General features: G+C 40.8%; 1 protein-coding gene across 1 annotated transcript in view; it reads right to left on the bottom strand.

Annotated features, from left to right (window-relative positions):
- Positions 1–7,740: 7,740 nt before the first annotated feature.
- The window catches only part of LOC147703006 (serine/threonine-protein kinase 32A-like), a 717,281-nt gene continuing 706,209 nt past the window's right edge, over positions 7,741–18,812 (bottom strand). Inside the window, exons 12-13 of the mRNA XM_086928864.1 lie at positions 11,605–11,669; positions 7,741–10,874 (exon numbers count right to left, since the gene is read on the bottom strand). Of these exons, the coding sequence (XP_086784990.1) occupies positions 10,784–10,874; positions 11,605–11,669 (156 nt within the window). The 3' untranslated portion in view covers positions 7,741–10,783. The remainder of the gene's footprint in view (positions 10,875–11,604; positions 11,670–18,812) is intronic.

Here is an 18,812-nt window from a genome sequence, read left to right as displayed (position 1 = left end):
CAAATTCAACAGAGTCATTGGCTATCTTTTTAGTAGTCCACAAAATCTCCAATTCATGGCCCTTCTTGCCTGCTCCTAGATTAATTGCAAAGATGATGGGACCTGATACCACAGTGTTGACAATAAAATCCCCAGTAAGAAAGTACATCTAATCTGTTCAAATAATTACTTACTCCTAGTTCAATCTAACACAATGTTCAAAGACTTGACCATGAATTCCATGGTTTAGCTGACCACTAACAAATATACAATATTTCTGATACAATGTCAATGAATGAAACTCAACATTGATATTCAAAGGCTAGACATTCAAGTACAGAGTAGAATGACATCCGCATATTAAATTTTCCCTCTGAGATCCTGAAAATGAACAAATGTGAACAATGGAAATCTAACAATCACAAATGCTGGGTGAGACAAATCTGCACATAATAAAATCACCCAAATTATCAAGTGATTTGACATTGAATGGGCTCTCATTCTTATTCTAGATTTAGTTTTGCAATTCTAAGGCATAGGCGCTGGAAGCTAGGTTGTGGGAGGTGCTGCAGCACCCCCAGAAATAATTATGTTGGAGTTCAGAATGTCAATGAGCAATAAAGGTGCCTTTAGGTTTTGTGCTATCTTGTCACATTTGCTGTGTGGATGCATTGAATGGACATGTCAGTAGTGTTCAGACCTCTTGTCTATCTCATCATCATCACCATCCAATGCGTTGATATGGTCTGACAACATGGTGTCAGTGATCCTATATCAATCATCAAGGCAGCACACACTCACAGCCCCCAAACAAGCTTGGGGAGTCTTCGAGCAGAGAAACATCTACTCTCAATAGCGGCAGTGCACACCACGGGTCTGGACAATGTGGAAGTTGATCACTTAAGCACAGTGTTTGCCTCCTTTCAAATTCTCACACTGTCCAGATTAACCTTCCAGAAGGTATGCAGGAGGTTTGGGACCCTGTTAATACACCTCTTTGCTTCTACGGTGAATGACCTTCTCCTGATGTTCTGCTTCAGTTTTCCACAACGGGGAGCAAGGAGAGTGGATACACGTGGTCTTTAATCACCAAAGAAAGTAGTGTTTGGGTTTTCACTCTCTCCATCAGTCTAGAGGCTGTTGTAAAAGATTCAGGAGTAGAAACTTCATATGCCTTTATTGTTTTCTTTTTGGTCCTGAAGAACATGGTTCCACGACCTAAGGGAATGGCAACTCAGCTTCTGTGGGTTCTTCCACACTTTCCTTCTCCTTTTAATAGGAACAGCTCTCTGCAATCTCCGAAACTCACCCTGTTGTTTTGGAGGTTGAAGGGCTATATCTCCTAAGACAATGGTTGTCTCCACAATTCGTATAAGCGGCCAGAGGTTCTAGGAGACCTTCTACTCTCAAATATTACTCTAGACATTGGGCTACTTTTCATTTCTGATTGGTGTTCCTTGTGCAATCTGCCTTCTGTGTCCTTTCCTAATTGTTCAATTAATCAATTCTTGATGGATGGTTTTGACAATAACCTATTGCTATGTACACGTAAGTTACATCGTATAATTAATGCTTTTAATGAGTTTGAAAAGTCAATGAAGGAAATTGTTTTAGCCTATAGAATGTTTAAGAGGTGCCCTAATTCTCAACCTATCTGTTGTTCTTCTGTTCCTCCTTAGCATTTTCTGCTAGTCTTGTTGTGTTTATGGTCCTTTCTTTTTGAGTCTTTGGACACTGCGTATCTTATTTTTATTTTTTTCAAAGTGTGCCTTCTGGTGGCAATTACTACATCACAGAGGTTGGCAGAACTCTCAGTTCGTTTATGTCATCCTCCTTTCCTAATTTTTCTGGATAATGCTGTAGTCTTGTAAACGGATTCTACTTTCCTACTAAAGGTGAGTTCTAAATGGCATTTTTCTCAAGATAACATCCTTCCAGTTTTCTGTGTTCTCTATCTGTTTTTCTTACCAGATCCAGCAAGTTCAGGAAAACTTGTTACCTGTGTTAACTTTGGTCTTCCTGCAAAAATGATTTTCAGTCAGTAGATTAAGGACACTAAATTTTTGCCTATTTGAATCTGGAAGAATCTGCACTGAGGAAAGGGTAAGGGCATCTCACCAAGTATTACGTCCTCTAGAGCAGACTTCGAGGATGTTTCATAGCAAAAGATTTGCAGGGCTGGTGCTTGGGCTTCAGAACACACATTCATATGATATTATGATCTTCAGAATGTGTGGACTGAACAAGAAATATTTGGTTTTGGTATGCTGAAGTAAGCAATGTTGTAATTTTCAAGTCATCCCCTTATTATATTTGATTTATTATCATTCTTTAATTGCAATTATATTATTTGTTGTTCTATTCTTTTGGTATCTACAAACAAACAGACCTGATTTCCTAATGCCGAGGGGGTCAAAGGGAGTGAGGGGAGAAGAGGCATCAACATTTGTGTCCTCCCTATCTAGATGTAAAAAAAAACCAAAGTTAACATGACTAGTCTAAAAGAGACATAGGAACAGGACTCACTTTAGGAAATAACCCATTATTTGAGAGTGCTTTTTATCCATATATTGTCACTGGCAAATAAAGAAGCATGTGCCCAGGGGGGCAATTTTTTGTGAATTTCTATGGTCTTATACATATCAGGAGACACAATATAGATCAATAGAGCTCCCAAATAAAGGGTAATTCCTCATGAGTGAGTCCCATTCATTTGCCTCTTAGAGACTATTCATATTTGCTTTTGTATTATTTGGTAATAATGTTTTGGTTTTCATCAAAGGCCACATGGCTTTGGTATACCTCACTAAGTAATGACAAAGAATGTAGAGGAAATACCCAGTCGAATTACCAGTAATTTTCATTACTAATAATCCAACTCTTTCCTCATCCCAGTCATTACACCCGGTCCACCATTCCTAGGGCCAGACCTTTGACAGACCTTAGGATAACAGAAAGCACTGGAGAAATGCTAAATTATTTATAGAACCCAGATGACGATGTGTGAGGTTAATAAAAACATTCCTGTTTTGTTTTCTGTCCTTAAGAATGGTTGCGGTAATGACTAAAATGAGGACGAGTTAGATTAAGAGTAATGAAGATTACCAGTAAGTAATAAGGGCACTACTACTGTGGAAAGTGTACATTTAGTTTTGTATAGTTCTAAAACGTAAAGTGCAGTTGGATAAAAGGGGCAGTACTGAGAGTATCTTTTCCTATCACAAATGCAAATGTTACAGGTAAGTAGTGAATGAAGACCATTACAACATAATGACTAGGGGCCTGATTTACAAAGGTAAACTTACACTTTAGCATACATTTACACTTGCTGTAGTAACTTTACTACTGTTTTGGTATTAACAAACTACAAGCGTAAAGTTACTACTAGCCATCTCATAGTTTTGAATATCAAAATTGAAGTAAAGTTACTACAACAAGTGTAAATTTACACAAAAGTGTAAGTTTGCTTTAATGAATCAGGCTCCTGTATTCACAAACTACAAGTATAATTTTATTATTCGTATTTTCACTAGTTCTAACATCACACTCCTAGTCTGTGAATACCAAACCAGTAGTAAATTTACTAGAGCAAGTGTAAACTCACACAAAAGAGTAAGTTTACCTTTGTGAATCCGGTCCTACATTTCTTGCCAGTCTTGTTACAGGCTTTGGTGGGTGCAAAACAAAACATTTTGGTAGGGAAGGCTAACACAGGAATGTTATCAATCTTGAATGTATTAAAGGCTGAGAAGATCTGCCAGGATTTAAATATCAGATTTGCGCATTCACCCAGGTATCTACAGTATGTGAATCATTGTACTAACCTATACCGATTGTACACAAAAACAATAAAATTGTGCTTAGAAATAGGTGGACCAGCATGAAGCAATATGGCCCAGATTTACTATGCTTTTGCGACGGATTGCATATCTTTTGTGGTGCAGCCCGACACAAAATCATTTTTTACATCTACTATGTCATGCAAAGGCATTTTGCGTGGTTTAGTAAATACAGATTAATATGTATTTCTTCTTGGTTCTTCTCTTTCCAGCTGTGCTGCATTTTGGAACACATATAGAAAGAGGACTATGCCTGTAAAGATTATTTTTGCGTAGGAAAGGATTACTTCCTGCACAGTAATAATCCTGCCCATAACCCAGACACCCTTGCACTATGGTGCAACGCAGGGGCGGCCTTAGGCATGTGCAAGCTGTGCACCTGCACAGGGCCACCAAACCCCAGGGGCCACCACGCCAATATATATCCTTAATATAATAATCTTCTGAGGATGGATACATATTTGCGTGGCGGCCCCTGGCAAGGATTTGGCGGCCTCCGGCTCAGTTCCACTTCCAAACACCCGGACCTGCCCTCTTCACAGGCTTCCGCGCTCTGCCCCTCCCGGAACCCGACTTCCGGGGCCCCCTACCTACACTCCCTGCCCAGGGCCACCATGAGCCTAGAGCCGGCCCTGGTGCAACGGCCCCTGCTTTGCCTCCAGACAACCCACAGTGCAAGGTGAGAGCAGAAATCCTCCATATCTTTGTAAAGTATGGAATATTTCTGCTCTCTACCTTCCAAGTTCCCTTGCTGCGCCCAGTTGCGTGAAATAACAGCAATGTACCCTTGATCTATTTTTCTTCATTTCTATTTGTTTCGACTTCAAAGTGGTGCTGCGTCGGTCCATTTATTTGCGCATGGCAAATAAAATATGTGCTGTTCTATTCCTCCTAGCCTTGCAAAACAACCTCTTCCCTTCTTCTAAATATACTCCACTCCTATCTACGTATGTCACCACGGAAATTATTTTGCCACACAAAAGCCAAATGTCAGTATTTGTTTAAGATGAGAAAATTACGCACTGCATTTTTCACCCGCTTATCTTGCAGTTTTTCTCTTTTTCAGCAAGACCCATCGCCCCTCATTCCCCTCTCCTCCACTACAAATGGACCTGACAGACTCCTGCAAAGCATTTCTACCCCTGACACTGAAATAACAAAGTCCTGGTTAGACATTGTTATCACGATTTTGCTGCGCACATTTAATCTTCTCTCAAATGCTTTCCTGGAGCGGGCTCAGGGCAATTAGCCCCACGTCACCCATTTGTGACGCACCTTTCTCGTGCTCACCACCTCAGTCTAGTTAGGATCTGCCCTCATGAATATTCACACCGGCGATCTGCCTATAAGCAGTCATATTGCTGAAGCAGGTTCGTTGATCCATCGAGTTATCCTACTGGCTAAGCTCAGGTGGACCAAGCAGGGGATGCTTCATTCGTGCACGAGGCTGAATGTATTTAACGCAGCTACTCACGGTGTGCGTGCTCCTCCGAGGGTTCCCCTTTCATCCCGCACACGGAGCGCGGGTCTGTATTATTCATTCATCTGCTCCGCTGCCCGGCAGATGGCTTCGGTTTCACTGCCAGCTACCTGGAGTTGCCACTTCGCTTTTATGAAGAACGCTTTCAAAATATTGCCAGGCCTGAAAGCAACCAAAACGCCACTAAATTATTTACAACGCCGCCACTGTCAAAGCGGAAGGCTTTAGCTGGTTTAGCTAGTTTGCCTGGTGAGTGCTCTATTTTACTCTCCTACTTTCGCGATCACTTGTTGTCACAGAGGTTCGTTAGGATGAGACTATCCAGATGGGGCCCAAGAGGAGTGCTTGAGCCCTACTGCTGTCAAGCACAGGCCTGCTGCTCTTCTTTAGAGACGCCTTCCCAGAAGGGAAATGTGTTTCTCTTTACCCTCTCATGCATTCCTAACAATCACCAACAATAGGCATTCCAGAATGTTCCTTAGAATGATGATGCCTGATGTTATGAGACCAATTGAGACACCGTTAAATGCATGGCCCCTTTAAGGAGAAGCAAGGAAGCATTAGAATACCCCCCAGTGGTGGTGCTAAATTACCTCAAAATTTCTACAAACGTTTTCGCAATACCTATAAGAAATATCATCAAGCAAAAGAACTATTTTGCTTGGAGCACTGAAAATCCTAGCATCATCTTCGATGAAGCACCTGAAACTAGAACTCTAGAATAGGCCTGGGCGGAGTTCGCAGGGTTCCACCATGTGGAACTCCGCAAAGTGACAAAAAATCCACCAAACTATGCGGAGCTCCATGAGCGGCAGAGTGCATTACCTCCTGCCGTTGATGCTGATTTTTAGCGCTGGGTGTTTGTTCTGCGCTGTAAAATCAGTGCAAATGGCAGCATGCACAGTGGAAGAGGTCACAGCTTCTTTCTGTCACTCAAGTAACAGTTCTAATCAAGCTGAGTTCAAGTTATGGGGTATTAAACCACCTGAACTCACACACTTGGTGACAGTTATTTAAAAACTGGAAAACACAGGACTGAGAACATTGAGATCGGACAACATGAAAATAACTTTTGGATTATAGATTATTTAACCTTCCATAAAAGAATGTAGAAGAGGTGGAATTTAATTATTTTCTAATCTGTAACTGGGGCATATATCGGCGGTCTTGTGCGCCATTAAGTTCCACCTCTTCTATATTCTTAAATGAGAGGTTAAATAATCTATAATCCAGAAGTCTCCTTCCTACTTTAGACGAAAAAAAACACATCATTATAACTCTTGACTCGATGATTAAGGGTCTTGGATCTTCAAACAATGTGTGTGTCCTGAAGATGGTCTTGCAGATTATTTACAACAGAGACCAAAACGTCAAGGCTAACCCAATTTCTTTTTAGACATTAAAATGAATTTAAGAGATCTAGTTCCTATATATAGGATAGACTCTAGATGTGCTGTTACAGGAAGCGGGCATTAATACATTGATGACTAGCTAACTTTCATTCATAATAATTGTAAAACCTGTTATCAATGTTTTGTCAGGACTTTGTTTTGCACCCCCAATTCTTCGTGTTTTGATAAATTAGAAAAAGAAATACACCTGGCTAATGGAATTCGTTTAATTTTACAAATTGATACATGCATTGTTGTAATTAATTTGTGATGTCATGGTGAGACATTTGAAACAAGTGATGAATTGTATCAAACTTCTTTGTGAAAAATAAATCCCTTGTAGGCACCATTACCTGATAAACTTTCTAAATTGGCATTTTCAAAATTGTGATAAAAAATCTGACTTTACCATTAAAGAGGATTATCATTACAATTTCATAGATACCAAACTGGACATATCTACATCTTCTCATTTAGGAGTTACAGCCTATTAAATATAATAGGCAATCCCCCTTGTTATCCTATGGAAGGAGAAGGCCTCACAGAAGTGAAAACACTAATTTGGGAGTTTTTCACTACCTAGACCTGTAAAACTTACAACTGCATGTCCACCAATTTAATTACACAACACCTTGCACTATGAGCTACCTAGGGCCTACCTTAGGGTGACGTATATATAATAAAAGGTGAGTTTAAGGTTTGACAAGGGGGATTAAATACCAAGTCAACATGGCAGAGTGGCACTGCATTTAGACTGCAATAGCAGGCCTGGGACGTGTTTTGTTCAGCTACTTAAGTGGGTGGTACAATAAATGCTGCAGGCCGACTGATAGCATTTACATTACAAGATCTGGGTATATGGCATACCACCCTACAAGGGAATCATATGTAAATTCAATATGCCAGTTAGGTACATGCTAAAACCAAACAGGTTTAGGGGGGTTTGTACAAGCACTATAGCACTAGTTGGCATTGTTAAAGTGCACAGAGTCCAAAGGCCAACATAAACAAAAACCAGCGAAAATTGGAGGTAAGTAGGCAAAAAGTTTACAGCTGACCTTGTAGACAGGGCCAGGTCCATCACTGGTCCAGCTGCATTTGTATACTTTATTAATACTTTGTGTGCAGCTTTTTTGTTGTGTACCTGTGTGTTGCCATTGTTCTATTGTTATGTTGCTATTGTTCAGTCATTGCGTTATTTTTGTGGTAATATGTACTGTGTATGTTAATGTGGTTGTACCCACTTGGAACTAAAAGGGTAATCAACACCCCTCCCTCATTACTTATCATAAAGAGGGTTCAGGACATGGCCAACAGCCTTTTGTAATGCTTAATACCTCACTCAAAAAATCAATTAGGCATTGGTCTGAGCCTGCTCCACCCAACATGAGAGCTTGCTGGGCATAGTCTTCCACTATATCTAGCCATCTTTAGGCACAATATGTATTCTTCAGCCTCTCCGCACCAAGTCTCGCTGACAATGAATCCAGCAAGTTTTGACCTTGAACTTTGCCTGGCAGGTGGTGTGTGCCTGGCATGGCCTTTAATCACATAGAGTACCAAGCGTCCCTGTGCTCTTTTTCAAGGATCACACAGGTGTAGTTGAAACTCCTTGTCTACAAGTTTTTTATATTTTTATTTAGATGTGTGCTTCTAAACCAGAAATGGTTCACAAACTGATTCCCAAAGCCTTAAAAGTAAAGTTTTGTGGGTTAATCTTTGCCTCCTAATTTTATTTCACTTTTGTGGGAAGAAATGATTTTTTTACAAATCTGTGATCTGCCCCACTTCAACGTGATGTTGGGGTATGCTCAATTAGACCCTCCATGGCCTCGGCAAATGTGTTTTCACGATTAAGTTTGCGTACAGGGGGAGCTGGTTCTCGACCTTATAGTTTGCTAATGGAGCAAAATATACCTTGACCAATGAGACTCACGTTTTGGTTCAAATTTCAGCTCATGAACTGCTTCATAAGCTGAACTCACAAGATATATTTATAGCAAAAACTAGACAAATTTACATCAAATCACAGAAGGAACACAAAACAGTATGCTCTGTCCACATGGTACTCTTGGCATATGGCCCATCCGAGTCTAACATACTATGGTAATTACGATAGGGCATAGATTGGGTACTCTTTCTTTGTCCCTTTACATTTACCACTTGACCAATCTGCATACATTCATTTCATAAATAAATGTTACTGCGTGTATACATTTTTACCAAGCATCTTACAGGTCCATCAAATAAGGCCAAAACTACTAGCAATCAAAATGTGCTTTTCCAATCGATTTATGGTCTCAATTGTAACTGTGCTACTGCTGACTTTACTATTGTTGAGTAATATCATTGATGTGTATTGCTGACTTGATAATAAACCATAAAGCCAAAGGCAGTGTGGGTTGTAAATGTTGCCAGAATCTCAGGATTGCTTTGTTGGACCACAGACCCTCCAGGAAATTGCAGCATGGATCATCAAATAATTTTGTGGCATGTTATTTTCGTAAAAAGCACAAATATTTGTATTATAAAAAAACACAGTCTCTATGATTTTCTGTGAACTCAAAGATGATGATGCCAGGGATAGACAAGATACTAGAAAGTTTAAACTGAAGGGTTGGGCAGCTGCTCTCTTCAGAGTCCATTTAACAATGGCCATCTGACTGCAATAGGGATCTTCAGTTTGTGTTTACCTATTATGGAAAGAATGTCCATTGTATAGAGGACCTAGATGAATCTAAACAATGTGTTTACAAAACTGCCATAACCTGTTCTGCATTTGTTTGCATTATTGGTTTATTTTAATGCAGTTTTCATGAAAAACGCATTTTTCCAAAAAGTTGAATGTACAGAAAATAATTAAATACAGGGCTAGTATGTTTGGTTTCATGTACTAAAAAGAATGCCAAAATGCTTAATTACCTGGCTAAGAATGAAAGATTTAAGTGACGACATTTATTAGAACGTGAAGGATCACATTAGTCTAGTGTAGAAAAGGTGTCTGCAGCTGCTAATAATGGTCATTAAGTCAATGATTTGAGCCTTCCAGAGGGTTTATTTCTCCTGAGCATCGCAGCCTACCCTGACTATATTAACCAGTTTTCTTGCACATTCCCAAAGACATTTATGTCTCAAGCACAGTGATTTAAAGCCAACTCAAGTCTGGACAAGGTAGGAAGCCAGTGAATGGATAAGAAAGCAGATAAAAAAATCATATTATTTCATGGCAAATATCATGTAGTCAATAGCATTTCGCACCAGCTGAGAGGCATCTCATGTGATAACCTGGAAGACAGCAGGTATGGAGAAATACATTATTCAATCTAAACATTGACAAACGACCCACAAACACAACAAAGAATAACTTTGGGGTGTGCCAATGTAATAAAACAAATAAATAAATAAACATAAAAAAAATGTGCTGGTGATCTCAAAAGTGCTAAGCATGGCAATTTTCTGCCACGTGAAATGGTATTTTTTACTTTTCCACCAGCTTGCATGTAAGTGTTACATTTACGAGAAAGTAATCTATGTGCAATGTTCCACATCTGTGAACAACTTTGAGGCCTAAGACAGATCAAATGGATTGATACTGCATGGTTATGATCTACCGGTTCTCCCTTTGCCTGTTCTTTGGTCAATGAAAACATATAACTTCCCTATAACCTGGCCTGCTCATGAACCTCCAATCAATTTTCTCCAAGTTATGGACCAACGAAGACTTGTGGGTTAAATCAACACATTGTGTTGATAGTTTCTGTGATTATTAGCTGAATAGCCCAAAAGTGAGAATCTGAAATTTGACCAAAGCAACTAATTTGATTGACTGATGTCATACTGGCAAATAATGTTGAATTTAACCATAGGTGGATCTTCCTGCAATTACCCAGAATCTGTCCCAAACCCAAAAAGACCGAATCTGGAGCCTTTGTCACAGCGGCTGTGGAACTCAGAACTTAACTGTGCTGGTCGTTTACTGTGTTCTTCCGCTTAGACTCGCATAGGTCTAGTTATTGGATACAGACAGCTTTAAAGTTATATAAAAAATGACCAAACATACAAATTAAAAAAACAATAATTATTCAAAGTTGACTTCAGAGATTGTTATTTTCCCCATCTTCATCTTTCTCTTTGGTTTGTGAGATTGTGAGACTCTCCTGAATGTCATTGAGTTCTACCTTTGTCCTGGAGGAGAAGAAAAAACAGCTTTTAAAATTGGAAATATAATTTGAACAATAATAATGATCTATGTTGTATTTGGGTAAAATGTATTGCTAGATTGGCGTTTCAAGCATCCTTTGGGAAAAGGGAAAGATTTTACAAAATAATTTGTACTATATTCTCTAATGGTACCATGACTTGCCTGATTTGAGAGTAAACTCACAATCAGATAGACTATCAAGCATAATTTCATCCACTGTTATTGTCACCACAATTCAATAACAATGCTGTCTCGCATATAGAGGGGTTCCAGTTCTAGTATATCTTAATTATTTATGGGCAGTCTAGAATCCAGCTGTTGTAGATATATTGTTAAAGCTCTACATTTGCTCTACTCAACGAAAATGTAACCTAAAGTCCATTCCTGATGCACAAGCCAGTCTGTGTCAAAGCACCTACAAACCTGAACAAACAGGTATACATCATGATCAGCACAACACAAACATTTTTAAGTAAGCAAATAATAAGGAAATGACGTTTGTCAAATGTTCACTTCACCATTGACATATTTCCAGAGATTTTTCCGAAACAATGAGGCCTATTCATAATGATATGATCAGCCATAAACATATTTTTACAGCCAAAAATACCACCTTTACACCGGCCACAAATTCACAAAAGAATTCCTGCTGGTTGACTATTTAACTTCAGTGATCTACAGCCTGTCCAAGTAAGCGCAAATTTAATTACTTACTTTTCCCTGTTGAAAACCACAAATTCTTTTTCTACGCAGTCGAGATGCTCCTGGAGGTGGCCATTCTTCAAGGTACACATTAAAAGGAAACATCAAAACAAGTACATTAATGCAGTTAATCAGGAGCAATGTACCTTAGAACACGGTAAAATTGTTAGCCCCAAGGACTACACTTGTGTGTCATGAGCTTTGAGGGGTCTATCTATTGCAGACTGTACAATAAACAGATTGTTGGGACCTACTTTACCATGGACAATTCTTAAATGAATCCACCAATGAGTTCAAACCTAGAAATTCAAAGCATCCCTGACTTCAATGTGTGCATGTCTTTATCATCAATAACTTAAACTTGGTCTAATTGAAAGTACCTATAGCAGACACACAAGAAGTGTATATATACGTTTTATCCTTGACCCGCACCACGCATTAACCAAGACTCCTACTGATCAACGAAGCACTAACACCCATCTTCAACACTTCCATTGACTAAGCTGCATTCCTGCACACTTGTTGACATACCGCCGTCATGTCCCTGCTCAAGAACCCATCCGCTCACCCAGCAATGCTTTCCAGCTACAGACCCATCTCTCTCTCATCATATTTGACAAAGGTCTTAGAAAAACTAATCAACCATCTCCCTCCTATCATATCTGGTACGGTCTTTAGGAAACTAATCAAGCGACACCTCAGCAATCACCTCAGCAACCACCAGCTCCTTGATGCCATGCAGTCCGGATTCAGGACCAACTACAGTACAGAAACAGCACTCATTACTGCCACTGCAACATCTTAATGATCCTTGACAGAGGAGACCCTGCAGCCTTCATTCTCCTGGACTTCATTGCAGCACTTAACACAGTCTTACACCCCATCCTCATCAGGCACCTGCATGAGACTGGCATCCTCGATCCACTCTCTGCTGGATTTGCACCTTTTTAACGGATAGAACAGAAGCTTTCAACCTAGTACCTTACTCCTTGGAAGTTCACAAACTCATCTGCGAAAGTGCCTTAAGGTTCATCGCCCAGCTCTACCCTCTCCAACATAGACATGATTCCCCTGGCTAAAGTCATCTGCTCACACAACATCAACAATCTTTCTTTGAAAGATGACGTAACTCATATTCTTCCTCTCAGAAAAGACTGCATGGCACAAGAAACAAGTTCACTGCCTGCGTGACCGAAGTCTCTAACTGAATGAAAGCCAACTGTCTCGCACTCAACACTGACAAGACAGAAGTACTGATCATCTGCAAGAACACCTCACTATGGGAATCCAACTGGTGGCTGGCTGAACTCAGACCTGCTCCCAGCAACTACGCCAGGATCCTCGGGATAATCATGGTCAGGAAACTGAACGTGACCGCACAAGTCAACGCCATCATAGCATCCTGCTTTCAGACTCTGAAGATGCTGAGGAAGATTTTCACATGGCTCCCAAACAACACAAGAAAAACAGTCACTCACTCTGTAGTCACCAGCAAGTTAGACTATGAAACAATCTCTGCACTGGGATCTACAAGCAACTCATTAGGAGACTACAAATCATCCAGAACTCGGAAGCCAGACTAATCCTCAACCTCCCACACATAACGCTCATCACACTTCAGGCAGCTCCACTGGCTCCCGATACACAAACGCACTCTCTTCAAACTCCTCATATACACATTCAAGGCACTACACAACTTAGGCCCCACCTACCTAGACAGGTTCATCTCCTTCCACCAACCACTCAGACAGCTTCGCTCCACAGAACTCCCACTCAAACACATTCCACGCATAAACAGAACCACATCAGGAGTACGGGTGTTCTTTGACTTCTCTCCTAATGTATAGCATGGCCTCCCACTCCACATCAAAGCATCCTCTTCTCTTCTTGAATTCCACAAGAATCTGAAGGCCTGGCTTCCAGTTAATCAACTTACTATAGGCAGGGCTAGGCACATACACCTGCTCAGTGCCAGAATATGCTTACAGATGATAGTGTGATTTACAAATACATATAACACAAAATAACATTTAGGGATGGAGAAGAAAGGCATTTAAGTGCTGTGCATTTTTAAACAAATGAACACATACAAATATTTTGCAAATTGATTCTGTATGATTATTTTGTTCTCTGTGGCCTCAGCTCAGAAGTCCTGCAATTTGCACTGTTCAACCCTGGTTTTGTGTATCCAATGCTCATAACCTCAAGTTGTGTTGATGGAGGATAGTGGAGAATGGAGGAAAGTCCTAAATAAGGATGGCATCACTGGGTGCACTGCACTATATCTAGTTGACCGAAGTGACGCACAATACATTGACACACACCACAATATTGACAATACTACTTCGACATTAATAAGTGTACAGTTGGTAAGGGTGAATGTCAGTCATTGTTAAGAGTTACAATGTTAGGTGTAGGATTAAGGTTAGGCTTACGGTTAAGTAATTATTAAGTGTAGGGTTAGGGACTTAGGACTTATGGTAACAATTATAGTTGGCATCAGCTAAAGTGTTATGATTATGGTTAGGATTAGTTTTAAGGTTATGCTTAGGTCTAGGGAGGGGATTAGATTTGGGTTTAGAATTAGGGTAAAACTAATGTGTATATGAGGCCTATGGTGGGATGATGGGGAGTGTTAGGTTATGGTGTTATATACAGATTTAGTTTAGGTCTATGTTTAAAGTCAGATTCAGAGGATGTGGTAGTGTCTAAGTTATGTCTAGGGATAGCAATAAAGTTAGTGTACCAAAGGTCCAAAGATGTAGTGGTATAATGTAGTGGCTAAGTACATTATGTACTATGTCATCCATGTAGTCGTAATTTGATATAGTCACTTTTATTACAGATTGGCTGTAGCCACTCTGTAGTTATAGTCAGGATTCCCAAGTATAGAAATTCCTCTGATTTTTGCTCACAAATAACTTTGCCCCCTTTTGACAAATCTCCGCTACACTTTCCAGACCTATAGCTTTTTTTCTACATTGGCAGAAATGGAAAGTTTTTTGGTGATTGGTCTAGGGGCTGCAAAGATAAAAGATGGGGGTCCCAATGCATTTTCCATAGACTTTAGTATCAGATGTAGCAAGAAAATGGCTGAAAAGATTTCCATGAAATTTGATTTGGATATGCTTTATGGTGTGCAGATGATCCTTTGGGGAGGGGGGGGGGGGTAGAAGTAAGAAAAGAAGGGTAAGTATTTTTTAACTTAGTGACATCTGTTGTCACAATGCATTCACAAAGTGTTGCAGTACTTTGCAAAACTATTGCAGCACATAGCAATGACATGGCATTATGTGATTGGCTAATGACTGCCTTTACAAAAGATAAAGGCACCCATGTTGTTCTAAGCATTCTTTCGCTGTGTTCTTGGTTACGGCCTTAGATATAAGTAAGTATTAGGTTTTATAATTTCCCTACCGATTAACACTTTTTTTAAGTGGTAACAGGTGAGGATAATTATTTTTAAGTGTCTATGTTTTTTTTAATGTACGGAGTACAGACGTACTTCCATTTAACTTTTTTATTTGTTTAGGGAAGTTAAATATCCTGCAGATTAATTCATCACTGTGAATTACAGGAAATAATTTGCAGTGATTTCCTCTTTTCTGTTAAATTCAAGTTTAAAAAAAACACAGAGAAGGCTTATATTTGTTCAGCCAGTCACATGAAGACGCTTGCATCTGCACTTCCAGCAATACAGTCAAACTAAGGATATTGTCTACTCAGCTGTTATGATGGCATGGTAATTCACACTATTAATGTCAACAACGCCTATCTTTATTGTAGGCTAAATGATTACGATGCAGGACCTTTGAAAGTTCCACAGAAAGCAGCCTAATACTGGCTCAGTAAATATACATCTCTCATTCATCAATGACTTGCATCCACTGTCCATGACCCTCCCAGTTAAATGTATAATCATTGTTTGGCTGCACCTTGAACACTCATGTTTGCATAGCAGAAGTGGTAAGGCTCAGTGGTTTGTATCTTCTTGATGGCCTGGCACCAGGAGCCATTGGTTAATGCGTATGTATTGGTATGATTGGAATGTGAATTTACAGTGCCCCTTGTCGTTGACGAGCACAAAGTGCTGCAGCTCTGATACAGTTCTTTAACTATGTAATTCCCTTTTAACATAAACTGCACTGGTCACTTGTGATCTTCTATGCCTGACAAAAGTGCTTCATAATGTTTCTTCCAGATCTGCAGAACTCTGGGGCTTGTTATTGCAACAACGTTTATAGATCTCAGGTTAGATGTCCTATCTTTTAGGTCTTCAAATTTCATCTAATCAGACACAAGTGTTTTCCAGCTGACGTCAGCTTGATGCTTTTTCTGGATGGTCGCATAAATGGTTCCATCTATCTTTACACTCTCCACAAAAGTGCTTATGCCCAGTACTCATTATACTCTGCCGTCCCAACTCGCTAACTGCACCAAACTTTTCTCAAACAGCCCAAGCTCCTACCTACAACCTTCCAACCATACACCTGAAAGACGTCCATGTACTGGATGAAAAACGGAGTGATTTTTGACATTGTTGGGGTTGTGTAGCACTATTTAAATTATACATATGAAGAGCAACTTATTCAATAATTGAAAAGCGATTCATGTCTCACAAAGGGCATGGAAAGCTCTATATAAATGTCAATACAATTCAAAGTTTCAAGTTGTGACTATAGCTTCAACCAGACTAAAACTAAGTATCGATGGGAAGGTTTGGTGCAGTTTTGCCGGGGAGTCTGCGTGTTTTTAAGGCCACACATAACACATCATCTATGTACATTGCACAAGTACAGTACAAAATGAAGTTGCGCCATGCATGTGCGAACATTAGTAGATATACCCACGCATTCCACTACTTAGGACCCACTGTAATATAAATATTTTTCCACACAACTTCATTCTATGGAGTATGGGAGATTGGGTGTTCCGGATTTGCCGTGGCAGTGCCAGATTTTCACCATCTGTCCGGGCAAATTTCAATACATTTAGCATGGCCTGGTTTTTAAAGAGAGTCCGCCGAACACAAACAGAGGACATTTTTCTTATTGTCCAATGCAGGATTTGTGGAGAAGTGTGGCTCAATGGTTAGAGCGGCAGACCCTGAAGCAGAGGTTTGGCACGGGACCAAGGTTCAATTCCCTGCCTCGGCGGGTCTTGGGCTCAAAATTCCACGGACCTGATAATTCTCACCCTGGTGCCTATTCCAATCATGGAGTCCCACTCTGCAACTCTGGGCAATAGCTTGCTTAATCTCCACAACGGCCCCCACAACGCTAAGGATGTCTGGCCTCCACCTTGGGGGTGCCCAGGAGTGGATGCCTCACAGGGACAGCCAGGATGGGTTCCACAGCGGTATTCGTACAAGCGCCTTGAGACCCTTGCGGATGAGTAGTGCGCTATACATGTATCAATTTAGGATTAGCTACCAGTCTACCAGAAAACAATTTAACTAACACAGGTGGTTTTGTGCATAAAAACTACATTAAATTTCCCATTAGTGGCAGTGCATAATTATCTAGATCAGGGGTCTTCAAACTGGGGCGGACCTTAATTAATCCGGGTAGGGAGAGTCCAGTCCCTGACCAAGAGAAGCATCACGCTGGTAACAGAGCTTTGTTTAAGTAAAAAAAAAATGAGTGGCAGTAAGCCACTATTTAATGGGCCATCACTATCATCGTTTGGCATGTATATCCTGGCTGGGGGTGGGTGTCAAATGGGAAGGGACTCCAAATATTTCTCACCTATCTCCTCTTCCCCTTTTCCGATAAAGCTGTAAATCAATTGGAGCTTTTCAGGTCAATGCGCTTGATGAGTCAAATAGTAAGCACCAGCAGCTGCCACAGAACTTCTTTCCCGTCATTTTTCACAAGCCTTGTCGACCCAGGTAGGATTAATGCGACTGGGCAGGTTATCTAGGTGGTAACAGAACTTCTGTTACAGGAGGCATCCCTCCTGAGCTCACTCACTCAGCCTGATACGGAGGCTGGAGGAGCCTGAAGCTAGGAGACAGGCTCACCTGCGCTATCGCTTCAGATCAGCAGCAGAAGCGCGCGTGCAGCCTGGAGCAGAGCCAAGCGTTTAAGATCAAGCTCCGCCTGGAAAGTTCTCTTCGGCTAAGTCTCCTTGTCGACAGCTTCATTCACCTGACAGACGGTGCTTCGTTCGGCCAGCGCGAGCTGCTCTCGCGTTACTCAGCGCCACGCGCTGCAACCGAGTGTGACAGGGACTTCCGCTGAACCACTGCCGAGGCTGATAAACTGACAGAAGAATTTCAAAGAAGCAAACCAGGGCTCTGTCTCACTGTCACTGCCACCTAGCCCCTTCACCTCCAGCAGCTGTCAGTGTTACTGCGTGAGCGTGCACACAGCAGGCGACAGGGCCAGGCAAAACTCCTTCAACAATATTTAGTCCTTTCCTGCGCATGCTGGAGGCTCTGAACGTCCAGTAAGGGATGGGTGTCAGTCACATGACCGTGCATTTGTGTGTGTGTGTATGAGATGAGTGCATCTATCACACTAAGTACATACTTGACAACTCTTCAATAATGTTGCGTGCATACTATATACCTGACTGATTTGCTGTGTGTCCACCTTTTATTCAAAATGCTGTATCTATACAACATATCTCTTCAGCCATGTTATGTGCATGCTGGATACCTAATTGATCATACCGTATATACAGGGGACGCACAACGTTTCATATGGTGTGCATGTTGCGTATCTCAGTCATAATACTGTATACACACTAGTTACTTACTCATTCATACTGTGTTCACACTAGATAGCATGGAAGCATGCTGTCTGCATGCTAGACACCTTGTCAATCAATGATTCACCTGATAATTATATTGTTGAACTCTAGGTACTCCATTGATCACACTGTGCAGAGTGGCTTCCTGAAGCACATTTTGCGTGAACGCTTGGTGCCTCATTGATGACACTTTGTGCAATCTTCATTGTTGAATAATAGCGGGCGCTAAGAGGAGTTTAGAAGGGCCACCCTCAGTACTAATGGTGTTAGTCCTCAAGTGGCTTTTGCATCCAAGGATGGACATGCAGCAGGCTGGGGGTTGGTGGAGGAGCTGTTGTTGATTCAAAGGAGATCCGCCTGTGGATGGAGCCAACTTTATCACTGAAAGTCAGATATGTATTTTTCTGACTTGTCAAAATTCATATAGATTTGGAGACATTTTTGGACTGGTGTGCATGTTCGTG

This window comes from Lissotriton vulgaris, chromosome 7 (assembly GCF_964263255.1).
Source record: "Lissotriton vulgaris chromosome 7, aLisVul1.2, whole genome shotgun sequence".
NCBI lineage: Eukaryota > Metazoa > Chordata > Amphibia > Caudata > Salamandridae > Lissotriton > Lissotriton vulgaris.
The sequence above is the reverse complement of the archived record's forward strand: the minus strand, read 5'-3'. Positions and strand labels throughout refer to the sequence as shown.